The following is a 17,212-nucleotide window of genomic DNA, read 5'->3' as shown; positions in this document are numbered from 1 at the left end:
ACTTGTCCATTTTAATTTCCACACAAACATGTTCCACTGCTCTCTATCATTATTTACCCGCATACTGATGCCTTCCTTGATTAGCAATGCTCTAACAATGTTATTCTCCCTCCTTTTCCTTTTTGCCTACTCTTTTACAAAATGGAATAACTAAGAATACTGAGTTCACAGTTCTGGACACCCTACAACCAGGTTACTAATATTTTCGGTCTCTTCCTGTCATACTTTAATTCTCATTTCCAATTTAATATCCTGTGCACCTCACTTTTGATTTATTAAACCTCCTGTCACTAGAATCCTCTCCCCCACTAACTTGTTTCAAGCTGTTTATAATCCTATTTAAGCTCCTTGTCAGAACAATTGTCTCCACACAGCTTGTTCCTCCCTTATTACTAGTGCCAGTGCCCTACGAATTGGAACACATTTTGTCCCACAACAGCCTTTAAGTCCTATCTTTACTTCTCTAATCTGATGCATCCTCTGTCAATGGGAACATGATAGATGAACATGTGGTGAAAGCAGTTTCAACAGTAACTATCGAAAGGGAACTGAAAAGAAATAGGTGGAGGAAATTCAGAGAATAGGATTAATTGAATGGCTCCACCAAAGACCTGAAGCAATCACGATGGCACAATAGACTCTTTTAAGTACATTATCACTCCCAGCATCAACTTAAAAAAAACTAATTAGTTGTTATAGCTCCATGCTTCAATTAAAAGGTTCACTGTTTATGAGATTAGCTTTTTATCAAGCAAACAAAAAAGCCTATGAACATTTGTCAGTACCGTACAGATAGACCTATCACTGACCCAGAGAATTACAAAATGCAAACAGGAATTCTGCAGATGCTGGAAATTCAAGCAACACACATCAAAGTTGCTGGTGAACGCAGCAGGCCAGGCAGCATCTGTAGGAAGAGGTGCAGTCGACGTTTCAGGCCGAGACCCTTCGTCAGGACTAACAAAATGTATCCTTAAATGTAGCCAATAGTGCAGTTTGGAGTTACCAGTTTAACCTGGAATAGATTTTAGTTTCCCATGATTTTATAATGGATATTTCCCAGGGTTACTACATTTTTCATTAAAAGCTCACAGCCACTTGCCAAGGTTGGCTGAGAAACTTAGAAGAAATTCTGAATATTCAGTCATCAGCTGAATGACACCGCTGCCAGCACTTGAACAGCAGTGAGTATTTGAGCTTCTTAGCACTCAAATGCTGGTGGAAGAACACTTATTCACGGTGCTCCTATGAAGCATGTTGGAGCAGAAAATGTGAAATACCCCACATTACAAAATAGAACAATTAGGTGCCACTGTAAGCATGATGCTATTACAGCTTGGGGGATCAGAGTTTGGAGTTTAATTCCAATGTCATCTGTAGAGAGTCTCTATATTCTCCCTGTGGAATGCATGGATTTTCTCTGGGTGCTCCGATTTCCTCCCACAGTCCAAAGACATACGGGATAATAGGTTAATTGGTCATTGTAAATTGTCCTGTGATTTGGCTAGCGTTAAATCAGGGGTTGCTGGGTGCCACAGCTCGATGGGCCAGAAGGGCCTATTTCATGCTGTACCTCAAATAAATAAAAAATATTGTTAGTACTCAATTGGCTACAAAGTGTGCTAAGAATCTGCAAGCTTATCGATAGTGCCATACAAATTTACTTTTTCATACTTCAGATTGACACTCCATTGAATTAAGAGGGTTGGACTGATTGCACTTGAAACTTTAATCCAAATCCTTCCTTGCGCTAAATACTGGAGGAACTCAGCAGGTTAGGCATCTATAGACGGGAGTAAACAGTAAAAATTTTGGACCAAGATGCTTCAAGCAGGACATGATGATGAAGGGCTTCGGCCTGAAACATCAACCTGTTTATTCCCATCTGTTGATGTTGCTTGATCTGCTGCGATCCTAACATTTTGTGTGTGTTCCTCTGAATTTCCAGCATCTGCAGAATCTCTTGTTTATCCTAGTTTTTCTTTCAGCTTATGATTTTCATTTTGAATGTGATAGCTTATTTTCCTTATGATAAACCTCAATCTGTAGTGAATCACACGCTCAGGGAGTTGTTTCCACTGGCAACTACTAACTCTTGGTTAAGAAAAATAAAACTTTATAATGTGTGAAAATTGCTTATACTTGGTGGAGGGATAGCACATTTCAGGACAAAGGATACACGTGTTCAGAGGTGAATAGAGACAAGCGTTGCTCTTCAGAATTAAATTCACTACTCACTTCAAGACCAGTGACAGGATACAGTATATGGCACAAGATTATAACTATTAACTGCAGGTAACCAAACAAACTAAAGATTTTAAAGATGGACAAAAATGTTGAGCGGCATTCAGGAGTAAAATCTCTCTTCAAGTAACCCCAGAATGTAGAAATCACTTGAAGCATTTAAAGGACGCAAAGACTATATAGACTATGCTGACTAACCTCAACCAACTTTAAAAAAATTGAACTTAAACCTGGTGGAAGACATGCAATTGATTCTATTGAACCTACAAAATAAGCTTGAACAGCTCTTTATGTTTTGATATAATACACCATCATGCTTACACCGACATGGTGACTTTAATTTGGCAAAACATCCCAAGACCTTTCAGAGAAGGAAGCTTAAGAAAAGCTGTCATGAAACAGATGGTGAATTATTTGTACAAGTAATCCACACAATGACTACAAATCCATGTTTTGTTTTCTTACCTGAACCTTTGGTAAGATGGACACAACAGAGACAATGACGCAGAAGATGAGATTCAGACTTATGAAGGCTTTATTTATTGCACAGTCATCAGGCTTAGTGTAAAAAACATAGAAAACCACCACTGCAGCCAGTGAGACAAGATAGTTGAAGGCCGTACATATAAATAAAGCTGCAACAGAAGAGCAGAGAAGATGTATAAATGAACGTAGTAATTTCAGAAGTATTTGTAACCTAATTAACAGAAAATGTAAATGATCTGGAAGTGAACTCTCTCCCTACCAGTCATACCTCACCACTAACCTGAATGGAGTTAACTGACCTGGTCTCTCCTAACTCTCAAACCATCCAGTCCCAGTAACATCAGTGTAGATGGTTTCTGCATGCTCTATGGCTCAAACACTTCTTCCCTATAGTATGACAATCAGAGATGCACACAATATTCAAAGTGCAGTCTCACCAACAATTTGTACACCTGTAGCACGATGTGCCGCCTCTTGTACTCAATGCCCAACAAGGATAAGCCTGACATATGTATTCACAGTCATGTCTAACTGGGTCCACATTATAAATTACCAATACAATGAGCTAAACTTCAGCTCCATTTTTTGCAGGCATTTGGCTTTAGTACACTGAGGATTAAAACAAAAATAACAGAAATTATATTTGTGTTCAAATGGCTAACCTCTTATTAAATGCTGCTCTGCCTTCATACACACAGATAAAGAAAACAACAGGGAATAAAATTAATTATTTATTTTAACATACCAGCAAACCAGCATCTGTTGTTGCCATCTTCCATGTTCTGAACCCACGACTGACTCCAGGAGTGAGCAAAATCGATAAGAAGAATCAGTTGGATGAGAATAAAGCAGAAAGCTCCAACCACACCAAAGTAGAACCATACTGAAGAAAACAAAAATAAAGAAATAGCTGATGAAGAAAGACAATATTGTCTCACCAATGACTAAAAAGAATGTGCAGCGCTTCACAAAAATATATAGTTACGATGGGGAAGGCTTCGGGAGTAAACCTCAAGGAAAAATCTTGAGCTGGAGTTCCTAAGGCAACATTGATAGTCACCTCTGGATGCTTCTCAGCCTGCACCGAGTTAGCTGATTTGTGAAGTTGCATTCAGGATCTTTAAAAAAAAATCATTTCATATTCCTGTTCCTGATTTGGTAATTGATTTTGAAAACTGAGTGCCTATGGATTTGGAAAGGAGTGGAGGATAGTAATAGGATTATCATGGAGGTGTACAGCACAGAAAAGATCCTTCAACCCACCATGTCAATACTGACTTTTACACTCATCTACACTAATCCCATTTGGAATTATAGAGAAGCACAGTGCAGAAACAGACCCTCTGGCCCATCTAGTCCAAGCCAAAACCATTTAAACTGCCTAGGACCCATCGACCTGCACCAGGACCGTAGCCCTCCATAGCCCTACCAAACTTCTCTTAAATGTTCAAATTGAGCTCACATGCACCACTTGTGCTGGCAACTCATTCCACACTCTCACACACCTCTGAGTGAAGAAACTTCCCCTCATGTTCCCCTTAAACTTCTCACCTTTCACCCTTAATCCATGACCTCTGGTTGTAGTCCCACCCAAACTTAGTGGAAAAAGCTTGCTTGCATTAACCCTAACTATACCCCACATAATTTTGCATACCTCCATCAAACTTCCTCTCAATCTTCTACCTTCTAAAGAGTACAATCCTAACATATTCAATCTTCCTTTATATTTCAAGCCCCCCAGATCCAGCAATATCTTCGTAAATTTTCTCTGCACTGTTTTAAACTTGTTTACATCTTTTCTGAAGGTCGGAGACCGAAACTACACACAATACTCCAAATTAGGCCTCACCAACGTCTTACACAACTTCAACATACCATCCCATCTTCTGTACTCAGTACATTGATTTATGAAGGCTAATGTGCCAAAAGCTTTCTTTACAACCCTATCTACCTGTGACGCCATTTTCATCTAATTATGGATCTGTATTCCCAGATGCCTTTGTTCTTTCACACTCCTCAGTGCCCTACCATTCACTGTAAAACCTACCCTGGTTGGGCCTACCCAAGTGCAAAATCTCATACTTGTCTGCATTAAGTTCCATCTGCCATTTTTCAGCCCATTTTTTTCCAGCTGATGCAGATCCCTCTGCAAGCCACGATAGCCTTCCTCACTGTCCACTAACCCCCAATCTTAGTGTCATCTGCCAGTTAAACACATTATCATCCAGTTTATTGATATAGATGCAAACAACAAAGAATCCAGCACTGATCTCTGTACACACCACTAGTCACAGACCTCCAGTCATAGAGGCAAACCTCTGCTACCTCTCTCTGGCTTCTCCCACAAAGCTAATGTCTCACCAATTTACTATCTCATCCTGAACCTTGAGCGACTGAACCTTCTTGATCAGCTTCCCATATAGGACCTTGTCAAATGCCTGACTAAAGTCCAAGAGGACAACATCTACTGCCTTGCCTTTATCCACTTTCCTGGTAACTTTCTCGAAAAACTCTTAGGGCCAAATCCATCTATTCCTCACCTACTCAAGTGCCTCTCTGTATGTCTCATAAACATAGCGATTGTGTCCAATTCCACTGCCCACTCTGGCAGTAATCAGCCATTCTTTGTATTATTCAGGAACAGCTTCTTCTCCGCTGCCATCTGATTTCTAAATGGACATTGACGCTTTGGACACTACCTCACTTTTTTTTTTAAATATACAGTATTTCTGTTTTTGTACTTTTTTAAATCTATTCAATCTACGTAATAGATTTACTTGTTTTTTTATTATTATGTTTTATCTTATTAATTATTTTTTTCTCTCTGCTAGATTATGTATTGCATTGAACTGCTGCAGCTAAGTTAACAAATTTCACACCACATGCTGGTGATAATAAACCTGATTCTGATTGTGAAATAAAGACCTTTCCCTTGTAATCTCCTTTAAACCTTATTTCTCTCACTTTAAATTTATGCCCTCTTGCTTTTGATTTTCTTACAAAGGGATAAGATTCTATCTACCCTGTCTAAACCTCCTACAATTTTATATACATTTATGAAATCATTCCCTTTTTTTTGGGCTTGGAAAATATGCCCAATTTACGTAATCTTTCCCTATGACTAACCTCCTTCAATTCTGGAGATATCTTGAGTGAATCTCCTCTGCACTTGCTCCAGTACAATTATACTCTTCCTATGGTGCCAAAACCAGAATTGCATACATTATTCCAAGTGTGGCCTAACCAAGGTTTAGTACAACTACAACATGACATCCCAACTTAAAACTCTATGTGCCAACCCTTGAAAACAAGCATGCAATATCCTTTCTTTAGTTCTCTATCAACCTGTGCTGCCACTTTCAAGGAACAATAGACTTGAACCTCAAGGTCCCTCTGTTCATCAATTATCCTTGGTCCCCTACCATATAGATATGTGTGACATAACCCTATTTGATTTCTCAAAAGTGCATCACCTCTCATTTGTTAAGATTAAATCATATCTGCAAATGTTCCACCCAACTATCTATCCCATCTATGTCTTGTTGTAGCTTAAACAATCTTCCTTGCTATCCATAACACCACCAACTTTCATGTCATCTGCAAACTTACTAATCATTCAGTTGTTCCAGCCTGTTCCACCATAGATTGCAGAGGGAGAGAAAAAAAATAGGCTATTAGGGTTATAGTTTTAAACGTATTTCACCCAACACTTCCATTAGGGGTGAAAACATAAACAGACATTCTGGCCATCATCTTATTTTCACAAACCTGAAGAAATTAAATATCTGATCCACTGATTGCTGGTCTACATACTTATGGACTGAACCTCATGAAGAGAACAAATGATGATTGCTTGCTTTTTACTAATTTTAACATAGCCATATTATATATTAATGCATTACAAAGAACTTTCATATGAATTTCTTTGCATAAAGATGATTTTTTACAATACCTGTTGTAAATGTCCCCTCAGGAATGAAGAAAGCACCAACAGTAATTCCCACCAAGGCCAGGAATTTGAAGAACCAGAACCTAGAAGAGCCATTAGAGGCATTATGCTCACAAATGAAATATGCTCATTACCACCAAGAGGATAGTAAAGCTTATTTAAAATAGCAAGAGTACACATAACAACAATGGAACAGGAATAGTCCATCTGTCCCTCAAGCTTGCCCCGTCACTCAGTATGATCATAGTCCATCTATGCTGGCCTTATCTCCTCTTCCGTGCCAGCTTCAAATATTGGAAAACTTGAGGAATTAAGGATCATCTATTGCCACCTTAAATATATCTTTGGCTACCACCACATTCTAAGGCAGAGAATTCCAGAGATGCACTACTCTCTGGAAAAAAACTTTTCTATAAAAATGTACGGCACTGAAACTAGCCCTCTAGGCCCATCTTAACTACACCAATCATGATGTCTGTCTATATTAATTCCATTTGCCCACATCTCTTTACTCCTATGTACTTGTACAAATACCATTTATGGGCCAGTGAGTCTTACTTGAGTGGTTGGTAAGTTGATGGAGAAGATCCTGAGTGGCAGGATTTATGAACATTTGGAGAGGCATAATATGATTAGGAATAGTCAGCATGGCTTTGTCAAGGGCAGGTCATGCCTTATGAGCCTGATTGAATTTTTTGAGGATGTGACTAAACACATTGATGAAGGTAGAGCCACAGATGTAGTGCATAAGGATTTTAGCAAGGCATATGATAAGGTACCCCATGCAAGGCTTATTGAGAAAGTAAGGAGGCATGGGATCCAAGGCGACATTGCTTTGTGGATCCAGAACTGGCTTGCCCACAGAAGGCAAAAAAGTGGTTGTAGACAGGTCATATTCTGCATGGAGGCCGGTGACCAGTAGTGTGCCTCGGGGATCTGTTCTGGGACCCCTACTCTTTGTGATTTTTATAAATGACCTGGATGAGGAAGTGGAGGGATGGGTTAGTAAATTTGCTGATGACACAAAAGTTGGGGGTGTTGCGGATAGTGTGGAGGGCTGTCAGAGGTTACAACGGGACATTGATAGGATGCAAAGCTGGGCTGAGAAGTGGCAGATGGAGTTCAACCCAGATAAGTGTGAGGTGATTCATTTCGGTAGGTCAAATATGATGGCAGATATATTATTAACGGTAAGACTTTTGGCAGTGTGGAGGATCAGAGGGATCCTGGGGTCTGAGTCCACAGGACACTCAAAGCTGTGATACAGGTTGACTCTGTGGTTAAGAAGGCATACAGTGCATTGGCCTTCATCAATCGTGGGATTGAGTTTAGTAGCCGAGAGGTAATGTTGCAGCTATATAGGGCGCTGGTCAGACTCGACTTGGAGTACTGTGCTCAATTTTGGTCGCCTCACTACAGGGAGGACGTGGAAACCATAGAAAGGGTGTAGAGGAGACTTACAACGATGTTGCCTAGACTGGGAGCATACCTTATGAGAATAGGTTGAGTGAACTCGGCCTTTTCTCCTTGGAGCGACGCAGGATGACAGGTGACCTGATGGACGTGTACAAGCTATTGAGAGGCATTGATCATGTGGATAGTCAGAGGCTTTTTCCCAGGGCTGAAATGGCTAGCACGAGAGGGCACAGTTTTATGGTGCTTGGACGTAGGTACAGAGGAGATGTCAGGGATAAGTTTTTTTACGCAGAGAGTGGTGAGTGTGTGGAATGGGCTGCCGGTGGCGGTGGTGGAGACAGAAACGATAGGGTCTTTTAAGAGACTCCTGGACAGCTACATGGAGCTTAGAAAAATAGAGGGCTATAAGTAAAACCTAGGTAGTTCTAAGGTAGGGATATGTTCGGCACAGCTTTGTGGGCTGAAGGACCTGCATTGTGCTATAGGTTTTCTATGTTTCTATAACCCATGACTCACTGTATTTTAAAACAACTGCCTTTTTATCAAAGACTCCACCACTTTTTGTGTTGTCAACCAAATTATTACTCATACCCACTACATTTGTATCTAGGTCATCATTACAAACAACAAAAGCCCCAGTGCCAACTCCCGTGGTACATCACTTGATATAGATTACCAGTCAGAGAAATATCCATCACCAATATAATTTGCCTCCTTATCACCTAGCCAATTTTGGATATAGTTTGTCAAAATGCCTTAAGATCCCTTGTGCCTTATCCATCTATTTAGAATTTCTGGAACACTTTACCATGCAGGACCTTGTGAAAAGCCTTACTGAGGTCCATGTAAAACATGTCTATCACTCAATTTCCATAATTTCCTTATTAAACTCAGATTTCAGAGACAAATGATATTATACCCTAAAAATATCCCAAGAGATAAGGAATAGAGAGATGAAAAAAAGCCACAAAATCCAAAAGTTTTCAATCATCATTCTAGAAAAAAATAGCACAATGTAAAAGCAGACCTTTCTTGTTTTTTCCTCATTTTTTTAATGAAAAGATATTCATCTCTAAACTTTTCATGTAGAGTGGTAGAGCTAGTTGAGTCACTGCCTTACAGATCCAGCAACTCAGGGTCAATCCCAAATTCCTTTGAGGAGTTTGCATGTTCTCCTTGTGACTCCGTGGGTTTCCTCCAAGATCTTCCCACATCCCAAAAACATACAGGTTAGTGGATTAATGACAAAATTTCTCCTTGGCTGTGGGTGAACGTTGTACTCTGGGAAGAACAACACAGAGATAGTACATAATTCGTGTAAATGGGTACTTGAAGATTGGTGTTAATGTCCTTGGGCAAAGGCCTTGTTCTGTAGGTGTAATAAATGTTTAGGACTTTACTTATGCTGTCACCTTTGAGTAATTCAGCACTTTGATCTTTAATTCAAGCATTCTGCAAGTGCAATATTATCCTTTTGTATAGCAGACTTAGTTCTGTCGGGTTATTTCCATAGGTTGATATAATCAGATGCCCATATAGATAGAGCATATTCAGGAGGACTATGCTTCATGGTTTATTAGATCCACAGTTTCATTACAGCAGCTATGTTCTTCATCTCAAGCAATACTTCTCTCAAACAAATTCTAAATCAAATTACTTTGCTTATCTCATACCACAATTTGAGGATGTTGAGAATTGGCTACCATGTTGCCTAAGTTACAGCACAGACAATGTTATTGGCTGGAAAACAAATTTGGACACACTGAAGTGTGAAATTACCTATCTTACTTGCATCTTTGATCCCTAACCAAAAGCCCTGGATGAACCATGAGAACCGCAATCTACCGAGGGCCAGATCAGAGGCACTTAAATCTGATGACCAAGAAAGGTCTGTAGTCTAGTGTAGTTTTTGTGTTGTTTTACGTAGTCCAGTGCAGTTTTTGTATTGTTTCATGTAGCACCATGGTCCTGAAAAACGTTGTCTCGTTTTTACTGTGTACTGTACCAGCAGTTATGGTCGAAATGGCAATAAAAAGTGACTTGATTTGACTTGAAGTCACAAGGGGTCGAGGTACAATCTCTGGAAAGCCATCTCATGGATGAATTCGCAATTCTGGACTAAACTTGAATCAACCAGTGACGCTTGACTGTTGTGGCAGGGCTTGAATGCTGTCACCTGTTATAAAGTGAAATCAAGAAACATAGGCAACAACAGGGCTTTGCTTCTGGATGAGCAGAATGCCCTCCATGCTCACTTGGACCATTAAAACATGGTGGTACCATCACGAACACCCACAGTTCCCGATGATCTTGTGATTTCAGTCTTTGAGGCCGATGTGCAAGCAGCCTTCAGAAGGGTGAACCCACGAAAAGCATCTGGTTCTGACAGGGTACTAAAGACCTATTCTGATCAACTGGCTGGAGTGTTCAGAGATCTTTAACCTCTTGCTTCTGCAGTCTGAGGTACTAACCTGCTTCAAAAAGGCTTCAATTATACCAATGCTTCAGAAGAACGCAGAAACCTGCCTCAGTAACTATCATCCAGTAGTACTTACATCCACAGTGATGAAGTGTTTTGAGAGGCTGGTGATGAAACATTTCAACTCCTGCCTGAGGTGCGACTTGTATTCCCTCCAATTTGCCTACCAGAGCAACAGGTCCACAACATACACTATCTTCACTCAATCCTGAAGCATCTGGGCAGCAAAAGATGCATACATCAGGATGCTCTTTAATGACTACAGCTTGGATTTCAATACCATCACCCCATCAAAACTAACCAATAAGCTTCAAGACCTTGGCTTCAATACCTCTTTGTGCAATTGGATCCTCAACTTCTTTACTCGCAGACCCCAGTCATTTTGGATTGGCAACAACATCTCCTCCACAACCTCCATCAGCACAGGTGCACCACAAAGCTGGTGCTCAGCCCCTGTGAGGAATTAGGGATATAACAAAATCATTTTGAATCTATGTAACCTCTGGCTAAAACAATAATTGGGACTGAATAGGAATTTTTGAACTGAAGTGAACTCTGCCTTCAGGAGCCAGCTAAGACAGGCTCATTACCAGTTCTCCTCAGCTTGCAGAGAGACATTGAGAGTTTGATAACATTGTACATTATACCCTCGTTTGAGTAGGAGGAGGAGGACTCACTGATAAGGACAGGAAGGAACATCCATCTGTAATTAAGTCAGGGCCTAGCAAAGGGAATAACTGATAAGGACTGGACAGCACATCCATCTGTAATTGAGCCTTGATCTAGCAGACTCTCTTATCTGTAGCTAAGTTTCGCACCAACAGACTTGGTGGCGTACTAGTTCAGATAGCATCTTGCAACAGTAATGTATGGGGCTTACTATGTATAAATATATGTCTGTAACTGAAGAGAGTGGGCCCACTTGTCGGATGGTGGCAGTACTTACGTGCCTTCCCTCTGACAACTGGGTCTCAAACTCCTGCAGGGGGGTGCGCAATAAACTGTGGTAACTATAAGAAGCTGGTCTCCCAAGTTTTATTCAGATTTGACTAAACATCTGCTCTACTCACTTTACATTTATGACTGTGTGGCTAAGCACAGCTCCAATGTCATATTCAAGTTTGCTGACAACAGCACTGTATTAAGCCAAATCAACGGTGGTGATAAATAAGCACATAGGAAGAAGATTAAAAATCTGGCTGAATAGTGCTAAAACAACCCCTTACTCATGTCAGCAAGGCCAAAGAACTGATTACTGACTTCAGGAGGAGGAAACCAGAGGTCCATGTACTAGACTACATCAGAGGATTAGAGGTGGAGAGGGTCAACAACATTAAATTCCTCAGCATTCTCATTTCAGAGGACCTGCCCTGGGTGCAGCACACAAGTGCAATTACAAAGAAAGCACAGCAGTGGCTCTACTTCCTAGGAGTTTGCGAAGATTCAGCATGACATCTAAAAACTTCTATAAATGAGTCATGGAGAGAATATTGGCTGGCTGCATCACAGCCTGGTGTGGAAACAGCAATGCCCTTGAACGGATAATCTTACAAAAAGTAGTGGATATGGCCCAGTCCATCAAAGGTAAAGCCCTCCCTACCATTAAGTATTGGTGCAGGAAAGCAACATCCATCAGCAACCCTCCCACCACCCAGGTCATGCTCTCTTCTCGCTGCTGCTATCAGGAAGATAGTATAGGCGTCTTCACACTATGGTATTCACACTACCAGGTTCAGGTACACTTGCCAATCTTCAACCATCAGGCTCTTAATCAAAGGGGATAACTTCACTCAAATTCACTTGACCCATTATTGAAATGTTCCCACAACCTAAAGACTCACTTTCAAGGAATCCTCATCTCATGTTCTTGATATTTATTACTTACTTATTTATTATTTCTTTCGTTTTGTATTTGTACAGTTTGTTGTCTTTTGCACACTGATTGAATGCACAAATTGGTGCAGTCTTTCATTGATTCTATTATGGTTATTATTCTATTATGAATTTATTAAGTATGCCCACAAGAAAATCAATCTCAGGGTTGTGTATGTGACATATGCATCTCGTGGACCTCTCAAAGAACAAACAAATTGGTCCTCAACAAGATCAAACCACGTCTCTCTCAGGAGACTCAAATGACAAGACTCCGCCAATCGTACTTTCAGCACATCATACAAAGAAACAGCTCCCTGAAAAAGGATATCATTCTGGGCAAGGTGGAGGACAACAGAAGAGAGGAAGGCTGCCAATCAGATGGACGGACACCATAAGCAGAGCTACGAATGCAACATTATCAACAATGAGCCGCCTTTGCGAGGATTGAAACTCACTTAGGGCAACTATCCATAAGGTCGTCATGAGTCGACAACAACTTGATGGCACCCAACAACAACAACATGTACTTTGATAATAAATTTACTTTGAACTTTAATGCAATTGAACCCCAAACGTGGCCTTCTCTATTTTGAAATGTCCCTATCTTTAATATATTTAACTTTTAACCTTTTGCTGTACACTGGTCAGAATGTGATTTTGTGATGTACATAAGATCTGGCAAATTCCATATCTGATGCTATTACTAAAGATTCTGAAGAAATAAGTTTCTTTCATCTGAAGTGGCTCACCCATTCTGTAGAACACCTCTTGGACCTTTACTGCTTTTCACTTGAATCATCAGTAAGGCAAACAAGAAGAAGAAAGCAGCCAGACCAAAGCATATGCGATAAACAGATTTGTAACCCACAATGATGTTACAGTTGACACGGCCCTGAATGAAAGGAATGCTTGAACTTCCTTCACAAAATCCAGGAATCTGTAACAAGAGATTTAAAAAATAACTAGTTAAGTAGCAGTCTCTTGCTAGGTAAGTTATCATATCCACTTAACTACATAACTGAGTCCGAAGCATACAGTACTCTGTAAAAGTCTTGGGCACCCTAGATTTTTTATATAAATTTTGTTTTGATGTTTATTTTATGTCACCTGCATTAGTATGTCAGTAGAAAAGAGCAAATCTTAGATTTCCAAAACCTTCATTTTCCAAAATATTAAATGTTAGAGAATTTTTTTTTGTATTTCATTGAAGGAAGTAAAACATTAAGTAATATACAAAAAATGCTGGAGATACTCAGCAGGTCAGGCAGGATCTATGGAAACAGTCAACATTTTGGGCCAACCCTTCTTCAGGAAAGGAGATGCCAGAATAAAAAGGGGGCATATTCCCCCTTCCTTTCCAGTCCTGTAGAAGGGTCTTGCCCAAAATGGCGACTGTCCATTCACTTCCATGGATGCTGCCTGACCTGCTGAACCTGTTACTTTCTACTCTTCATCTCATTTTCTTGATATTTATCGCTTTTATCTTTTTTCTCTTGCACCGTTGGTCTTTTTCACATTTACGCGCAGGAGGGAGGGGAACTGGTGGGGACTTTGGGGTTCTTATGTTTATCTGTTGTTCATTCTTTGGGGCACTTCTCTGTTTTCGTGGATGTTTGCGAAGAAAAAGCATTTCAGGATGTATATTGTATACATTTCTCTGACATTAAGTTGGACCTTTGAACCTTTGATTGCTTGTCCATCTTGTTGAGTGTGGTCTTTCACTGATTCTAATGTGCTTCTTTGTACTTACTGTGAATGACAGTAAGAAAATAAATCTCAGTGTTGTATACAGTAACATGAATGTACTTCTATAATAAATTTACTTTGAACTTCAAAAAGGAGACTTTCATCTATCAGATTAAAAAGTCATGCATTTTCAATAATGCATGATTCAGAATCATTTTACTGCTGGGGTGCAATTCTGCTGCCAGGACCCATGTGAAATGTTCTTGGCACTCTTCAATAACTCAAAATTTCAGGAATTTCATGCTTGCACAGATCAAATTTCAAGAACAGTGCCGAAATAGATTTTTTTTACATTACAAGGTACACAAATTCAGGGAGCAATCTATTTAACACAGAAAATAAGAAAAATGCGCCAAACTATTCTTGAGAAAATCATAACCAGCAAATGAGAGAGTGACCAAATAAATATGGTCAAGGCAAAAAATTTATGACATTCAAAGAATTTTAGTAGCTTTAAACAGATTTGGGTTATTGCAAAAGTGACTGTGCTGCAACTGTAGAAACTTTGTTTTATCAGTGCCAACTACATTAATACTGGAGAGAAATCAAAATGTTTTTAAAAACAAATAAATTAATATAAAAGCTGGATAAATTTAAAACAATTTGGGTGCCACAGTGGTGAAGAGGTAAGCACAATGTTATTTCAACTTGGGGCAGAGCTCAGAGTTCAATTTCAAAGTCATCTTTAACAAGTTTGAATCTTCCTCCCTGCCAATGTGTGGGTTTCCTCCTGGTGCTCCAGTTTCCTCCTACAGTCCAAAGTCACACCAGTCAGTAGATTAATTAGTCATTATAAATTGTCCCATGATTAGGCTAGGGTTAAATGCATGGGTTGCTGGGTGGTGCAGCTCGTTGGTCCAGAAGCGCTTTTTCTGCACTTTATCTCTAAATATCTCTAAATTTTAAAAAAAGAGAATAAACATGAGTTTTAATAAGGATGGATCTTTATTCATTATCATCATCATGCGCCATGTCGTACGATGCAGGCAATCATGGTCTCAATGACCATGACTGTGCTTGGAAAATTTGGCTTCAAGAAGTGGTTTGCCATTGCCTTCCTCAGGGCAGTGTCTTTACAAGATGGGTGACCCCAGTCATTATCAACTCTTCAGAAACTGTCTGTTTGGCATCAGTGGTCGCATAACCAGGACTTGTGATACGCAGCAGCTGCTCCCATGGCTTCACATGGCCCTGATAGGGGAGCTAAGCAGGTGCTACACCTTGCCCAAGGGTGACCTGCAGCTGGCAGAGGGAAGAAGCAGCTTATACCTCCTTTGGTAGAGACATACCTCCACCCTGTCACCCATACTCTTTATTACACTATATAAAAACATGAAGGCGATGCACATATTAATGCTGCTCATTATTATCCTTGCATGTATTAAAAATTGTTTTATTATTGTCAAATATACCGAGATACAGTGAGAAGCATACTGTTTATACACAGTGATATGATCGTTACACAGTGCACTGAGGCAAAACTAGGTAAAATAATAACAATGCAAAATTAAGTGTAACAGCTACAAAGGAAGTACAGGTAAACAAGGTGAAAGATCATAACCAGATAGATTGTAAAAGCAAGGGACATTCTCGGGAACTATTTAATAGTCTATTTAATGTTACAGTGATGCCACACTGTAACATACAAAAAAACCCAAAGAATAACAATGTACCAAGGGATGTGTGTTTTTACTTGCTGTGGACATATCTGGAAGCCCTGAGGATTCTCCTTCACCTTGTCTGCTAGAGCAACCTCATGTGTTCTTTTAGCCCTCCTGATTTCCTTCAGTGTTTTCTTACACTCAAGCTTCATTGCTCCTACCTGCTATGCACCTCATTTTTCTTAAATAGGGGCTTAATATCTCTCAAAAACCAAGGTTCCTTAAACCTGTTATCCTTGCCTTTTATTTTGACAGGAACATACAAACTCTATACTCTCAAAATTCCACTTTTGAAGGCTTACATCTTACCAACTACGTATTTGCCAGAAAACAACCTGTCCCAATCCACACTTGCCAGATCCAACCCGTTACCATCGAAGTTAGCCTTTGTCTAATTTAGTCTCAACAAAAGGACTAGATCTATCCTTTTCCATAATTATCTTGAAACTAATGTCATTATCATCACTAGATGCAAAGTGTTTCCCTACACGAACTTCTGTCACCTGCCTTGTCTCCTAATAAGAAATGCATGACCAGAAGACTATAAGACATCGGAACAAAATTAGGCCATTCAGCCCCTCGAGTCTGCTCCACCATTCCATCATGACTGATCCCGGATCCCACTCAACCCAATACACCTGCCTTCTCACCATATCCCTTGATACCCTGACCAATCAGGAAACTATCAATTTCCACTTTAAATATACCCACGGAACTAGCCTCCACCACAGTGTGTGGCAGAGCATTCAACAGATTCACTATTTTCTGGCTAAAAAAACTCTGTTCTAAAAGGTTGCCCCTCAATTTTGAGGCTATGCCCTCTAATTCTGGATACCCCACCACAGGAAACATCCTCTCCACATTCAATAGGTTTCAATGAGATATGGCCACATTCTTCTACATTCCGGTAAGTACAGGCCAAAGCTACCAAACGTTCCTCATATGTTAACCCCTTCATTCCCAGAATCATCCTCATGAACCTCCTTTGGACTCTCTCCAACGATAACACGTCCTTTCTAAGATTTGGGGCCCAAAACTGCTGAGAGTACTCCAGGTGCACCCTGACTAGTGTCTTATAAAGCCTCAGCATTATCTCCTTCCATTTATATTTGTGACAAGAATACACATAGATTAAGATGTTAGCTGTCCTGTGCTGGCACCAGTGGGATCAGTAGTTGGTCTGCCACCTGTCTTCAGGAGAGAGAGAGAGATAAGGAAAACAATGGAGCAACATTTGGAGATGTTAATGAAGGGACGGGAGAGAGAGCTGTCAAGATCGGCTCCCCCTTTGAACCCTGAACTGTTTGAAGTGATGGACAGGCGATACCCCAGCAGGGGGATAAAAAGGGACAGGTT

General features: G+C 40.1%; 1 protein-coding gene across 1 annotated transcript in view; it reads right to left on the bottom strand.

The window, feature by feature from the left end:
• LOC140190647 (serine incorporator 1-like) overlaps window positions 1-17,212 on the bottom strand; it is a 65,933-nt gene that overhangs the window by 23,281 nt on the left and 25,440 nt on the right. The window contains exons 3-6 of the mRNA XM_072247405.1: window positions 13,199-13,386; window positions 6,683-6,762; window positions 3,476-3,613; window positions 2,710-2,879 (exon numbers count right to left, since the gene is read on the bottom strand). Coding sequence (XP_072103506.1) covers window positions 2,710-2,879; window positions 3,476-3,613; window positions 6,683-6,762; window positions 13,199-13,386 — 576 coding nt within the window. The remainder of the gene's footprint in view (window positions 1-2,709; window positions 2,880-3,475; window positions 3,614-6,682; window positions 6,763-13,198; window positions 13,387-17,212) is intronic.

The sequence above is a fragment of the Mobula birostris genome, chromosome 30 (assembly GCF_030028105.1).
Source record: "Mobula birostris isolate sMobBir1 chromosome 30, sMobBir1.hap1, whole genome shotgun sequence".
NCBI classification, from domain to species: domain Eukaryota; kingdom Metazoa; phylum Chordata; class Chondrichthyes; order Myliobatiformes; family Myliobatidae; genus Mobula; species Mobula birostris.
The sequence above is the reverse complement of the archived record's forward strand: the minus strand, read 5'-3'. Positions and strand labels throughout refer to the sequence as shown.